Consider the following 15002-nt stretch of genomic DNA (forward strand, 5'->3'; position numbering starts at 1 on the left):
GGCACGGTGGATCAGCTGGAAAGCGTTGGCCTCACAGCTCTGAGGTCCCGGGTTCAATCCTGGACCCGCCTGTGTGGAGTTTGCATGTTCTCTCCGTGCCTGTGTGGGTTTTCTCCGGGCACTCGGGTTTCCTCCCGCATCAAAAAACATGCATTAATTGGAGACTCTAAAATGCCCCGAGGTGTCATTGTGAGTGCGACTGTTGTCGATTTCCATGTGCTCTGCGATTGGCTGACAACCAGCTCAGGGTGTCCCCTGCCACCTACCCGATGATAGCTGGGATAGGCTCCAACACTAATGTGACCCTTGTGAGGATAAGCGGCTCAGAAAATAGATAGATGGATGAATATATGTATATATAAAGAGATAGATTATACAGTGAAAAAGATAAGTATTTGAACACCCTGCTATATTGCAAGTTCTCCCACTTAGAAACCATAGAGTGGTCTAAAATTTTCATCATAGGTGCATGTCCACTGTGAGAGAGATAATCCAAAAAGAAAAATCCAGAAATCACAATATATTAAATTTGTAACGATTTATTTGTGTGATACAGCTGCAAATAAGTATTTGCAAACATGAGAAAAACAATGTTAATATTTGGTACAGTCGTCTTTGTTTGCAATTACAAAGGTCAAACGTTTCCTTGTAGTTGTTCACCAGGTTTGCACACACTGCAGGAGGGATTTTGGCCCACTCCTCCTCACAGATCTTCTCTAGATCAAACAGGATTCTGGGCTGTCACTGAGAAACACGGAGTTTCAGCTCCCTCCAAAGATTTTCGATTGTGTTTAAGTCTGGAGACTGGCTAGGCCACGCCAGAACCTTGATATGCTTCTTATGGAGCCACTCCTTGGTTTTCCGGGCTGTGTGCTTCAGGTCATTGTCATGTTGAAAGACCCAGCCGTGACCTATCTTCAATGCTCTGACTGAGGGAAAGAAGTTGCTCCCCAAAATCTCACAATACATGGCCACAGTCATCCTCTCCTTGATACAATGCAGCCGTCCTGTCCCATGTGCAGAAAACACCCCCAAAGCATGATGCTACCACCCCATGCTTCACAGTAGGGATAGTGTTCTTGGGATGGAACCCATCATTCGTCTTCCTCCAAACACAGTTAGTGGAATTATGACCAATTTTGGTCTCACCTGACCACAAAATTTTCTCCCATGACTCCTCTGTATCGTCCAAATGGCCATTGGCAAACTTAAGACTGGCCTTGACATGTTCTGGCTTAAGCAGGGGAACCTTCCATGCCATGCATAATTTCAAACCATGATATTTTAGTACATTACCAACAGTCACCTTGGAAATGGTGGTGCCAGCTCTTTTCAGGTCATTGACCAAGTCCTGTTGTGTAGTCATGGGCTGATTCCTCACCTTTCGAAGGGTCATTGAGACCCCACGAGGGGATATCTTGCATGGGGCTCCACTCCGATTGAGATTGACCGTCATGTTTAGCTTCTTCCATTTTCTAATGATTGCTCAAACAGTGGACCTTTTTTTCCCCCAAGCTGCTTGGCAATCTCTCTGTAGCCCATGTGGAGTTGTACAATTTTGTCTCTGGTGTCTTTGGACAGCTCTTTGGTCTCGCCCATGTTACAAGTTTGAGTCTTACTGATTGTATAGGATGTCTGTATGCAGCTAACGACCTCACACAGGTGCATCTGATTCAGGATAATACATGGAATGGACAGATGTTCAAATACTTATTTGCAACTGTATCACAAATAATTATTCATACATACATACATACATACAATCAGGAAGACTCAAACTTATATCATGGCTAAGACCAAAGAGCTGTCCAAAGACACCAGAGACAAGGGGCGACGGACCAGCTTGGTTGGTGAAAAAATGTCCACGGGTATCGTGCACATGCCTCTCGGTGGTGGGTTCCGAGCTGCAAGTTCAACTTAGTGCTAGCACAAGCACAACTATCATATGCCATTCTAACTTGCTCGGTAGTGTAAATATTAGCATTTTGCGACATAAACATTGAAACTTGTTTGCGGCAAATTACTCGATTGGACAACAGAGTTATACAGTATAACGATCCAATCGTGTTAGTGGTTAATCGAGTTTCTCCATTGCCATGTACATGTGTTCTCGGTTCTCAGAAATCGCAGTATAACTTGTTAGTTAGCCAAGTTAATGGCGCATGGGACTTAGATAGCGTGAACTGAGCGACGGTGTGTTCAAAGTTTTACGATGGTGAAAGTGTTGGAAAAAAAGGATGAAGATGAGTGAGGGCAATTGACAAGGATGCTGCAATCAAAAACTGTTTCAGACGGGCAAGGCTTGAAAAAAGCGTAACCGTGCAGATAGGACCGAAAACGGCATCAACATGTCTAACCGAACACATACAAAAAGTGGACATTCCCAGCAAAGTGCTGTGCACTCTTTGTTCCGATAGGAGCAAAAAATATCCAGGAGGACACTCAACACCCCCCCACCCCCATTGACAGACATTTTCTGTGTTTTTCCAAATTGGTCATTCTCATCCCTGAGCCTACCAAGGTTCTGGCGTGGCCAAGCCAGTCTCCAGACCAAAACCCAATAGAAAATCTTCGGAGGGAGCTGAAACTCCGTGTTCCTCAGTGACAGACCAGAAACCTGTCTGATCGAGAGAAGATCTGTGTGGCGGAGTGGGCCAAAATCCCTCCTGCAGTGTGTGCAAACCTGGTGAACAACTACAAGGAAACGTTTGACCTCTGTAATTGCAGACAAAGGCTACTGTACCAAATAATAACATTGGTTTTCTCAGGTGTTCAGATACTTATTTGCAGCTGTATCATACAAATAAATCATGAAAAAATCATACATTGTGATTTCTGGATTTTTCTTTTTAGATGATCTCTCTCACAGTGGACATGCACCTACAATTAAAATTTCAGACCCCTCGGGGCTCGAGGGCGGACCCAAATGCACGACTCCAGAGGCAAGCAGGAAATGTACAAAAAGCCTTTATTCGGTCCGTGGTCAATGATCAGTGAGTCAGTCAGGAAAAGCAGCAGTATCAGAAGAGGCAGGCTTACTGGGTTGGTTGGAGGTAAGTACACACGGAAATACGATCAGAGAAACGGGACTGCTGGAAGGGGGCATGAACCGCAACGATCTGGCGCCAGACCAGTTGTCCCCATGGTCCTATATACACCGTGGCCAATCAGCCAGCATGAGGCGCACTTGTGCGCCTCCTAATCAGCGCGACCACGCCTGCACCTGCACAACCAGGGCTGGACCGGCAGGATCATGACAGTGGGAGAACTTCCACTAAAGCAGGGTGTTCAAATACTTATTTTCTTCACTGTGTATATCTGTATGGTGTGTGTGAATAAAAACTAGATGTCTCTTTTTTTTCGCCAGGGTGGAAAACTACACATCAGAAAATGGTGAACTGTGGAGAAAAGTAGAAAATCTGGAGACGGCCAACAGGTGAGGCCCAAATCACCACAATGGCACGTGAATGCAAAAGTGTGTGCTTTGTCACAGTGAAACACATGTCTCCGAGTTAGTATGCTCTGAACCACCCATAAATTAAATATATTATTTGTGTTTGCCTTTTTTCTTCTAATTGTCCTTTTGTTGTAGTCCAAAGTGGTTCATTCCCTCTTTGATAAGACAGCTCTGAGGAACAAATTATAGGTTAAGCGAGGTACAAATTGATTTTTAAAATGTGATCAGCAAAGAAAAAAATAGGTATGCATGTTCTCCGTGCTCTTGTGTCATGCACTGGAGAAGACCAGCACAGCCCACCACACACTTGGAAATATCTCCACCCAGAATCATGAGTCTCCTCCCACAAAAGAGTTTTACTGACAACTGCAACATTGCCGGAAAATACAAAGAAGAAGAAAAAATAGAAGTAGAAGAAGCTCCGCTAATTATTTAGTTTTCTGTCACTACATTGCGATAACACACTGTTCTCCTTTTTTTTCCATTTTTATCGTAGTGAATGATTTGTGTGACATGTTATACAAACACACAAGACAGCCTAGCCAGTACCTCTCTGTGTCCAGCAACAGGGCAAATTTCAGGTTTCTTTCTAAATTTCCTATATGCAGAGGAGCGAAACATCACATTGATCAAACCCGGAAATAAGATGAGTGTCTGTGTATGCAACCCAATGAGCACGACTACAATTTTATTACATGATTGTTTGAAGTTAACGTGCTAAACATTTTGCTTTATTCATCTTTGAGCACAAATGAAGTACATATATTTATGTACAGTTAAGTGAGTAAAAGTTAAGTACGTATATTTCTGTACAGTTGCTCTCTCTCTCTCACACACACTCTTTGTCTCTCTCTCCTCTCTCTCTCTCTCTCTCTCTCTTTGTCTCTCTCTCTCTCTCTCTCTCTCTCTCTCATAGAATGAGAGAGAGAGTCACTGTTGGTGCAGGGGTACTCACATCTGACTTTGGTGTGGGCCGTGTGGATTCAATTCCCACTCAGTGATGGTGTTGATATGTGCCCTCGGATGGATTGGGAACCAGTTCAGGGTGTAATCTGCATTTTGCCAGAAATGATCTTGGATAGACTCCAGCACCTCCGCTTTGTGTGGATAACCACTCACAATGACACAGAGGGGCAATTTAGAGTCTACAGTACCGCTTATCTAAGGAAAAAAAAATAATATAAGTATATTTCAGTATCTGCAGTCCAGACGTCGAATAATAAATGTATCTTTCCTCCATACACTATATTTATAGTAATAAAATAGTTCTGTTGCTATCGAAAAATGAGCCCAATCTGCTATTATGTTGTGGGTTGAAGCAAAAGATGGGTGGATGGATGGAATGGGGGAGGGTGGGGTGGAGGAAAGGGGTTTTCTGTCTGAAGCAGTCTGTAATTAAAGTTTTCACAACCAGCTCCCACACACAGACACTCATAAACAATCACTCACTCGGGAAAATGGTTGAGTTGGCACAAACTGCTCAATGTGAGTAAACACAGCAAATCTAAAAACAGGTTTGTTTGTATTAAATATGTCATGTTCAAGTCAAGACGAAGATCCAGTATGTGATGGGCCTGACCTGTCATTCATGTTTGATCCAGTCACTTTCACTTAAAAACAGTCAGTGGGACCTTCTTATACATGCTATATACCTTAAGCAGCCATTAATCATTTCAGTGAGACACCCAAGTGTTTTTTCCTCCATTTTTTTTTTTTTGTGAAAAGGGAGTGACAAAGGCCAAATGCCTGACTTGCTTACTGTGTCGGTTGTATATCTGACTGAGTAGAATTCCTTGAGTTCATTTGGTTGCTATTTGAGCCAGCGGCTGATGTATGAGTAACAGCTCTATTCCAACGCTGTGCATATGAGAGCTTGTGAGCGTATCTCCCCTCACTGTTCACATTGTGCCATTGCAGTGCATACCATCAGAACCCTGCTCCCCAGGTCACACAAAAACCACTATGTCGACAGTTCTTGAATAGGTGCAGTCTAAGAGTCGAAGGTATAAAGAAGAAGGGGGTGAAAAATGTTGATTTTGTATTCGAAAAACTTGCGACACCTGCACTTATTTCTTTGGGCATGAATTTTCTGGACATTACATAAATACTTTCTCAGCACCACAATAATTTTATACAGTAATATGCATATGCATAATATGCATAAAATAATATGAGTTATTTTTATGCATATTAACACATGTACTTTTGCAGGGGCCTCAAACTCAATTTACCTCGTGGCTGCTGGAGGCAGCGTCCATCTGAGGCTAGGCCACAGTGTCAGCGCACATGCACTCGCGGTCAATTTCAATTAAAAATTTAAAAGAAAATTCAATCTTCTCAAACATCTTTTTTTTTTTTCCCAAGTTAAACACATAAAGATAAACTAGGAGGCAACACAGTGGTGCAACTGGTTAGACCGTTGGCCTCACAGTTCTGAGGTCCGGGATTGAAATCCCAGCCCCGCCTGTGTGGAGTTTGCATGTTCTTCCCGTGCCTGCATGGGTTTTCTCCATGCATTCCTGTTTCCTCCCACATCCCCAAAAATATGCATTAATTAGGGACTATAAATTGGCCTTAGGTGTGATTGTGAGCGCGACTGTCTGTCTCTGTGTGCTCTGCAACTGGCTGGCAACCAGTTTAGAGTGTACCTTGCCCGATGATACCTGGGATTGGGCACCACCACAACCCTGGTGAGGATAAGCGGCTCAGAAAATGAATGAATGACAAATGATAAACAAAGATGCTTGTGTCAACAAGTTGTGTACAAAACTACTAGTAAAATGCTACACTGCAACGCTGCTGTAATTTTCATTCAGAAAAATATTTCTCTGCTTGCACGTGCCCATGAGCCGTATACCCGACCATGATTGGTTGGCGTTGGACACAACAGTAAAAGTGCCATCCATGTAAAACTTGAGTGCTGCACTAACATTAAACTTGCATATTAAGGTGGGGGCCACAACATATTATTACGTGGGCCACAAATGTCCCGCGGCGTGCCAGTTTGAGTCCCCTGGTATACAGTGTTATATTATCCATATTTATACCTCTCAATTTGCACTGATTTTTCAAATATGCCTCATTAACATTTGTTTTATCATATTATTTTGATCAAATTCCCTAAATATGAGCAAAACATTGACTGTTCTACCAGGGAGAATAACATTTTTGACTGCTGCTATACTACAATAAACCGTGTATACCGTGCCATACCCCGCACAGCCCTAGGCTATGCTGATCACTGTTTAATCTACCTTATACCGACATACAAGTACTTGAATGTGTGAAGCCTTCAGTAAAATCTGTGAAAAAGTGGACCAATGAAGCAAAAATAGAACTTGAAGCTGTTTCACTTCACACACTGAAGTTAAAATTAAAGTGGCACCCTCGACGGCTATATGGGCAGTTACATCCTAAGTCAGTTTCTGTGAAGACTTACCTGTACCCATAAAGTTATTTTGCGCATTCACTGACAACAAACCATGGTTCATTGCAAACTTAAGCAACTTCGGCGGAATAGGGGCTTCTACAATTGCACTACCAACCAGCTGACTAAAGAAATTAACATTGCAAAGAGGAATGCTGCAATAAAGCTTGAAAAACAGTTTATTGCTAATGAAGAAATCACTCTGCAATGCATTACAATCCATAACAAATTACAAGCGACAGTACCCCGCCCCCCAAGTTAAGAACAATAGTAGGCTCGCCGAAGAGCTGAACAAACGACATCTTCACACCCCGCACCCCCGGCCACTTCAACACCTCTGGCTTCTGCATTGACCATCCATGAACAGGACGTGAGACACATCTTCAAATAACAAAAGTTTACCAAAGCAGCGGGCCCAGACCTTGTGTCCCTATCCTGCCTCAAAGTCTCCGCAGACCATCTTGCTCCAGTCTTCACGAAGATCTTCAACAGATCCCTGAAACTACCATCTTGAAGTACCATCTTGCTTCAAGTGCTCCACCATAATCCTTAGCACCAGAGAGATTGTGGACTTCAGGAGGAATCCTTTACCACAGCTGCCCCTCATGCTGCCCAGCTGTCGTGTTATCTGTTGAGACCTTTGAATTCCTGGGAACTACAGTCTCTCAGGACCTGAAGTGGGAGACAGACAAACAACTCCATCCTCAAAAAAGGCCAGCAGAGCATGTACTTTCTGTAGCTCCTAACCCATTCAGACAGTTCTACACAGCGGTCATTGAATCACTATATGTGTACATCCATCACAGGCTGGTTTGGTGCTGCCACATAAAATGACAAACTCCCACTGCAATGAAGAATTAAAACTGTTGAAAGGATTGTCGGCACCAGCTTATCCACCCTTTAGGAATTGCACGCTACCCGAACTAAGACAAGAGAAGGCAAAATCCTCTCAGACCGTCCACATCCTGGTCACGAGCTCTTCAAGTTCCTTCCCTCATGTAGGCACAACCAAACAATGAGAACCAAAACTAGAAGGCGTTCCAACAGCTTCTTCACTTATGCAATTAACTTCTTAAGCAACTAACTTACAATTCACCTGCACATAAATTTGTGAACCAGTCTTAGCATTTTGTACCACAGTTTTGGGAACATTTCTCAACATACAATTGCAATGAATTTTATCTACAGCACATAGTAACTTCAAAAGATTTAGAGTATCTTGAGAAATCTCTCCACAAAAGTGGTGAGGCCCAAAACGAAGAATTAATACTCATGACTCACTCATGATACACGACATACTGATGTATCTGCAAATACGAGTTTAAAACTCTACCATGCAAAGCCATATATCAACAGCACCAGGAACTCCAGTGGCCTCTCTGGGCCCGAGCTCATCTACGATGGACTAACAATAACAATAAGACAATAAGACCATCTGGATAACGATTTACTTAATATGCATCAAAAGTATTTATCCAACTCAACCCACCAAAGTGGCTGGTGGGAGAGTAAATATTACTGCTGAAATTTACCCACGAATGGCTACTTGTTGGCTGTTGATGTAAAGCCGCGAAAAGGATCGTCCATATTTTCAGCACAGTTCAAAAGCCAGCATTTGTGATGGAATGCAATGTATTAGAGCCCATGGCATGGCTAACTTGCACATCTGTGAAAACATTATTCCCAGTAATCCTGATAGGTACATCCATGTTTTGGTGCAACATGCAGCATGATCTCATACGAGCAATGTCTTTGTCAGGGACGTCCCTGCTTATTTCAACAGGCCACAGTCTGCTCATGTTGCAACTGCGTAGCTTCTGAGTAAAAAGTGTGTGAGTCCAGACCTGTCTCCAATTGAAATTGTGTGGCACATTATGAAGCGCAGAATACAACACCCGGGACTGTAGACTGTTGGGCAATTCAAGTTGTAAATCATGCAAGAATTGAAAAGAATTTACCTACAAAAGAGTCACCAGTGTGTCCTCAGTTTCCAAACACTTATTTAGTGTCGTTAAAAGGAAATGTGACATCACACTGAGGCTTGGATCGTTATACTGTATAACTCTGTTGTCCAATCGAATAATTTGCCGCAAACAAGTTTCAATGTTTATGTCGCAAAATGCTAATATTTACACTACCGAGCAAGTTAGAACGGCATATGATAGTCATGCTTGTGCTAGCACTAAGCTGAACTTGCAGCTTGGAACCCACCACCGAGAGGCATGCGCACGATACCCGTGGACCTTTTTTCACCAACCAAGCTGCTCTGTTGCCCTTTGTCTCTGGTGTCTTTGGACAGCTCTTTGGTCTTAGCCATGATACAAGTTTGATTCTTCCTGATTGTATTGGGTGGAGAGGTTTCTTCATTTAGCTAACAACCTCAAACAGGTGCATCTGATTCAGGATAATACATGGACTGGAGGTATCTCTCTGTAGCCCGTGTGGAGTTGTACAATTTTGTCTCAGGTGTCTTTGGACATCTCTTTGGTCTCGGCCATGTTACGAGTTTGAGTCTTACTGATTGTATAGGATGTCTGTATACAGCTAACAACCTCACACAGGTGCATCTGATTCATGATAATACATGGAGTGGAGGTGGACTTTTACAGGCGGACTAACAGGTCTTTGAGGATCAAAATTCTATCTGATGGACAAGTGTTCAAATACTTATTTGCAGCTGTATCACACAAATTGTTGAAAAAGTCATACATTGTGATTTCTGGATTTTTCTTTTTAGATGATCTCTCTCACAGTGGATTTACATCTACGATGAAAATTTCAGACCCCTCCATGCGGGAGAACTTGCAATATAGCAGGGTGTTCAAATACTTATTTTCTTCACTGTACATAACTATTAGAGAGAGAGAAAAACATTTAGTTGGAAAAAAAAATCTAAATAAAAGGCCACATTTTCTTCAGGAAGAAAATGGGCAGGAGCTCAAGCCCCCTATGATGTCGATGTGTGCATGTACCTGACTACCGTAATTCAATCGTCATAATCGTCTCCTTTTTTCTATATCTGCAATTCTTATAATCAGCTCTCACTGCTTCTTTTCTTTTCTGTTTGTACATCAGCTCAATAAAGTATCATTTTTGTCATTTGTGTTAACAGAACACTTCTCCAACAGCTCCAGAAACTCCAATCACATATTTCAGGGAAAGTTTTTCCTCGTACTTGTAAAATGGCCTCAACTCAAACAGCGACATGCCTCATGGTAAGTGTGGCCACTTGGATTCTCCTCCCCTGTGAAGTTATGAATGTACATAAATGGGCAAATGTTGTATTGTTCTTTATGTGCAGATGATGGCATTGTGTTTTGTCCTGGTGTTGGGCTCCTTCTCTCCTTGTTTCTCCCCCCTCTCCTTCATCACTCATGCCTCTTCTTCCTCCTTACATACTTCTTCCCTACCTACTTCCCAGTCAGAGGACCTTTACACCACCAATAAGGGTATGTTGCTTCTCAATAATGGCCCCTTTGTGTTAGGATTTTACATAGAAATGTGCTACTTGGAATCAAGTAAGAAAAGCAGGCTTTGTTAATTCAGATCAATGTTGAGGCCGTCTTCATTTTCATGTAACAACTTTTCACAAAAAATGTAAAAACTCAAAACTAAGCTCTGTATTTCACCTTTATTGTTCAGACATTAAAGGCTACATTTTACAATTAAGTCCCCCCCCACACACACATTTTCACTCTTCATTCCGAGAAGCAAATGACACTTAAGCTGTGTATGTGTGTTGTAGTCCGTTCCCGCAGCCTACTCTTCTTTGATGAAGGGTCTCCACTGGACATGACTCCTGCGACATTACTAGTGGAGAGGCTGCGGTCTCTAAACCACATCAATACAAACCGCCACACACCTGATATCCACAGGAACCAGACTAGCAGGCCCAAGTTGGACCAGAGGTGCGATTAAAACACTTTAAAGTACTTCATGCTCGACACTGACTGCCTTCAACAATGACGTGTACTTTATTTCCCTCAGAAAAACTAAACCAAACAACGGTTCAGAAGTCTTCTGACAGCTTGGACCGCCCCTCCTGACACGGCACATATTAAAAATATATTATAATGTGTGTGTGCATTTGTGTGTGTATATGCATGTGTTTATACACATATATATATATATATATATATATATATATATATATGTGTGTGTGTGTGTGAAGATCTCACATTGTTAATGACATCATAGATTTCCCTCATTCTATTTAAGAACACATTGACCTCCACAGTGAGTTTCTACTTCACCCTGTGCACTCCACTGGCATATTTAATGTTTTGCCACTAACATGTTTCAAAGGGAGCATGCTTCTGTGCTGTGTCCTCCTACACAGGAAGCAATTCTATTGCTTTCTCCACTTGTAGCTGACACATTTGGCCACTTACAAGACTCCAAAAGAAGTGTCAACTGAAGAATGTCTTTATCACACAGTTTGACACATCACTAAACCAATTCATTTGTGGCTGTGAAAGCTTAAGAAGGGTTAACTCTGTATTCCTTTTTGACCTAAAAGTTTCTACACTCATATTTTCCCATTCAATAGCTCTGAAAGGAGGGTGAAAAATTTAACTGAAGTTTTTATGGCATTTAAAAGTGTATGTGTAGAGTTGCAGCATAAAATGAGCATATTTAAATTATGCCACAAAAAATATGACACATACTGCTTTCAAGTTTAGGTTATACAATATTTTTTTGTTTTCTAAATACTGTGATTAAAAAGCACAAAAATAATAATGTTGCTTCATAATATATCCCGAACATCAAATAAGAGCATATTTTATTTATGCAAAAAAAAAAAAAAAAGACATTGGGAGTGTGTAAAGATTTTAAGATTTGGTTGGTGGCGTTTAGTTCATTTGCTTTTCTGTGGGCATCCAAATTGGAAAATGTCTTTTACTGGAATTCTGTTTTGTTTCTCAGCCGTAACACAAACAAATCACTATCTTTTCTCCCCCTTCAAATGAAAGCAACAGTGAAATCAGGGCAAAAATATCAAACGTTGATGTATTCTAATTTACCACAAACTGGATTGAAAATATTTTGGCATCAAAGTAAAATACGCTTGAGTGTACGTATTTATTGCTGTTTGTAGAAAGTGTATATAATTGCATGACATTTCCAGATGTGAAACACCACTAGCATCTTCAAAAGAACTTTATGTAAAACATTATTTTCTTCAGCCCTGTTCTATTGTGAGAAATTTGATACAGTACATTGATTCTTATGCCCTATAGTGTCCATAGAGAAGAGCTGTCTAGATGATCCAGCTCACCATTGATCAACCCCCACAATGCCATTTTTTCATGGTTGACTCAGTAATGTCAATGCATTGGTGTACATAAATAATGTGCAGCTGTAAATAGAGGCCTAGATTGTGGACTGCAACAACATAACTTGCCTGTGGAAATGCGTTGCAAAGGCCTTTTATCAGGGAGGAAGATGGATGGATGAATAAAGGGTTTGGAGAGTTTTTCCCAAACCTGGACAACAATGAAACTAAATTGTTTGGGAAAGCTGCGTGAGGAGAAAAACGAAGTAATGTCCACAGAATATTGGTTTTGTTGTACAGTGTCTTGCATGTTCCTCCATATATGCCTGTTATAGTAGAGTAGTCCGTAGAATAGAATCCAGCAAAATATTAAAAATCTGCATCAGCATCACTGTCTCTTGGCTTTCTTGCTTTAAATAAAACTTCATCCTGTGTGAGTTCCACTTGTTTTTTTAACAAAGCCCAACAGAGTCCAAGCTACATTAGCTGAAGTGTTTCAGAATGAGCTCTTTGCGCAATTCCTCAGCCTGACCATCACAGTCCTCGGGTCTTTGGTCCAGAATTTCCAGCTGCTCCAGGGGGTCTGTCCTTTCCAGAGTCCAGGCATCTAATCCTGATTGCAGCGATGCATTGTGCAGAACACAACAAGCCAACACGATGGATGAACTCCTTTCTGGTGAGTACTGTGATGAAAACAGTTTTAGTTAATAAACTGTGGATGTCAGAATCATACTCCGTGTTCTATTATGTAAACAAAAGTACCTGCAAATATCCTTTAGTGCCATCTAAACATCGGAATCTAGTCTGTATGGCTCGAAACGTTCTATCCACAATCTCATGCGTAGCCGCATGAGCAAGATTGTATCCAAACTCTGCAGGGGATTCAGGGCAACTCACTGGGGTCATCAACCACTTCCTCAGAGGATAACGGCTGTCACCTAAAAAGCAGAAAAACGTCAACCTTTTTTTGTTTTTTTAAAACTATCAAACAGCCAAACTTCTAGATGTTACCTGACTGTACAAACAGTTCTCACCCAGAAAATAGCCCACTTCAGTTTCCTGAAGTTTTTTGTAAAGGGCAGATCTTTCAAGAACATCTATGCCTCTGAGCCCACCGGGCCAGTGAGTTTCCGCGCTGAGTAACAAGCCTCTGGCGTCACAAACAAGCTGACAGCCGATGGAGTGAAACCCTTTCTTGTTCACATACGATGAGTCTTCACTGTTAGGAGCCTTGATGGCGACTTGAACGCAGTCCAGCACTCCCAGAACGCCTGTCATTCCTGCCACTCTCTGGAACTCCTGGAAGGTCTGCTCTCTGATCATGGCGTCTCTGCAAGAAACACCATTCTTCATTTATATGTAGTACTTCACTGCAGCATAATTAAGTAGTTGAATTATTTCATCTTGTACCTATTGAACATGATGAACTCAGGAGCTTTCTCAACTAAAGCTCTGGTCACATTGGAAACACATCTGGACATAGACGCTTGGCTGATTCCAATAGTATCTCCCATTGAAGTCTGGAAAGAACCTGATGTGTAGAAGCCCAACGCAGCCAGCACCTGGACCTCAGGACTGATGGCCCTGGACCTCTGTGTGCGTCTACTGAGGGACTGGTGCACAGGAGTACAAGAAACACAAAACAGTAAATCTTGGAAAGAAGTGACAGTGTATTCTTGAAAGCAAAGATCACCTCTCTTAGTAACTCCACCAAGTACAGAATGAACTCTCTGGGGAAGCCAAACTGCATAAGGAGGAATTCATCTGACACCAAGCCCACATCGAAGCGGTCCAGGGTTTTGTGACCACGGCCATGCAACAGTAGATCACAGTCCAGAATCGCTATTGAGATTGCCATCCTGTTGGTAATAATATTGGTAAAATATACATTTACAATACAATATATGCTAATAAGGTTTTACCCATTATTTAATATAATTTATATGAATCATGATAATGCATTATTTAATATAATTTATATGAATCATGATAATGTATTATTTAATATCATAATTTATATGAATCATTGTTATTCCGTTGCGCAAAGGACATTTTTGGTGTTGTTGAGTCAAATGTTAACATTGTCTGAGGCTGCACCCGAATTAACTGAAACCAACTTCCTATGCGTATCACCAAACTGCTCCGTCTCAAATTAATTTCACAGGGAAACAGGCTCACTCAATAATACACACACAAAATATCAGCAATAACGAAACGCATTGCACACAAATAATAAAACCAACGCATTATTAAATTGTCCTTATTGACGGAACGATTTACCTACACAGCCAACTACGTCTTCAGAGCAAAAGTAACTTAAAACACGTGTTCTCGATTCGCCAAAATTATTTTGTAGGCTGTTTTTTTTTTTACATATCACTAATAAAAATAAACTCGGGAATTAATTCTATCGGGAATAGTATCGATTAAAAAACAGCTATATTCTTCTTTGTTTTATTTTGTGTGCATTTACTGAATTATACTACGCGCGAAAGTTGTATCTAGAAAGTCTCAACACGTCGACATGGGGAAGATAAACAGAAAAGTAGCACATCAGCTGTTGACGTTGTTTACATGAGAATTCGTTTTATTGATGATTCTGGAAGATTGCATCGAATGTCCTATTTATTGAGCTGGTTTGTAACTCACTAAAACTGCGTTGCTAAAGGAAAAGCCCATGTAGGTTTCCTTTTTGTGATACGGCTAAACTACGCGACGTTCAGCTAGCTTTATGGCAGCTTCGCTTTAGCTATGTACTAATGAGTCATCGCTTCTTTTGGTGGATAATCTTGCAAGGTTTTACTTTTATAGTACACATTGCAAAGTGATCTCTCGTGGACTGC

The 15002-nt window shown here is 41.4% G+C and overlaps 3 protein-coding genes across 13 annotated transcripts in view; 2 read left to right on the forward strand and 1 right to left on the reverse strand.

Moving 5' to 3' along the window:
• creb3l1 (cAMP responsive element binding protein 3-like 1) overlaps positions 1–11793 on the forward strand; it is a 64270-nt gene extending 52477 nt beyond the window's left edge. For all 5 annotated transcript variants that reach the window (XM_061804875.1, XM_061804892.1, XM_061804884.1 and 2 more), the window contains 5 exons: positions 3368–3436; positions 9997–10099; positions 10186–10333; positions 10630–10792; positions 10872–11793. In XM_061804875.1, coding sequence (XP_061660859.1) covers positions 3368–3436; positions 9997–10099; positions 10186–10333; positions 10630–10792; positions 10872–10908 — 520 coding nt within the window. In that variant the 3' untranslated portion in view covers positions 10909–11793. The remainder of the gene's footprint in view (positions 1–3367; positions 3437–9996; positions 10100–10185; positions 10334–10629; positions 10793–10871) is intronic.
• A 233-nt stretch (positions 11794–12026) lies between these two features.
• Positions 12027–14982, reverse strand: harbi1 (harbinger transposase derived 1). 4 transcript variants are annotated; one of them, XM_061804968.1, is made up of 6 exons: positions 14963–14982; positions 13853–14018; positions 13570–13772; positions 13194–13489; positions 12922–13097; positions 12027–12842 (listed from the first exon to the last, which is right to left on the reverse strand). In XM_061804968.1, the coding sequence occupies exons 2-6, from the start codon at positions 14015–14017 to the stop codon at positions 12642–12644; spliced, it is 1041 nt and encodes a 346-aa protein (XP_061660952.1). In that variant the 5' UTR covers position 14018; positions 14963–14982; the 3' UTR covers positions 12027–12641. The 4 variants fall into 4 exon arrangements, with proteins under 4 accessions (XP_061660952.1, XP_061660935.1, XP_061660944.1 ...); XM_061804951.1 differs by lacking the exon at positions 14963–14982 and adding an exon at positions 14440–14575; XM_061804960.1 differs by lacking the exon at positions 14963–14982 and adding an exon at positions 14444–14535.
• The window catches only part of atg13 (ATG13 autophagy related 13 homolog (S. cerevisiae)), a 41636-nt gene continuing 41301 nt past the window's right edge, over positions 14668–15002 (forward strand). For 2 of the 4 annotated variants that reach the window (XM_061804919.1, XM_061804898.1), the window contains exon 1: positions 14680–14838. The gene's annotated coding sequence lies outside the window, so the exon portion shown is untranslated. Of the gene's footprint in view, positions 14839–15002 lie in introns of all 4 variants that reach the window. The other 2 variants (XM_061804908.1, XM_061804937.1) reach the window with 2 other exon arrangements.

This window comes from Syngnathoides biaculeatus, chromosome 2 (assembly GCF_019802595.1).
Source record: "Syngnathoides biaculeatus isolate LvHL_M chromosome 2, ASM1980259v1, whole genome shotgun sequence".
NCBI classification, from domain to species: domain Eukaryota; kingdom Metazoa; phylum Chordata; class Actinopteri; order Syngnathiformes; family Syngnathidae; genus Syngnathoides; species Syngnathoides biaculeatus.

Bases quoted from the DNA above. Each gene is read 5' to 3' on its own strand.
- harbi1 (XM_061804968.1), bottom strand. From the start codon at position 14,017: ATGGCAATCTCAATAGCGATTCTGGACTGTGATCTACTGTTGCATGGC. The intron at 13,490-13,569 runs GTACAAGATGAA...TGTTTCTTGCAG, and splicing joins GAGTTCATCATGTTCAATAG to AGACGCCATGATCAGAGAGC. The intron at 13,098-13,193 runs GTGAGAACTGTT...TCTGCTTTTTAG, and splicing joins TGAAGTGGGCTATTTTCTGG to GTGACAGCCGTTATCCTCTG.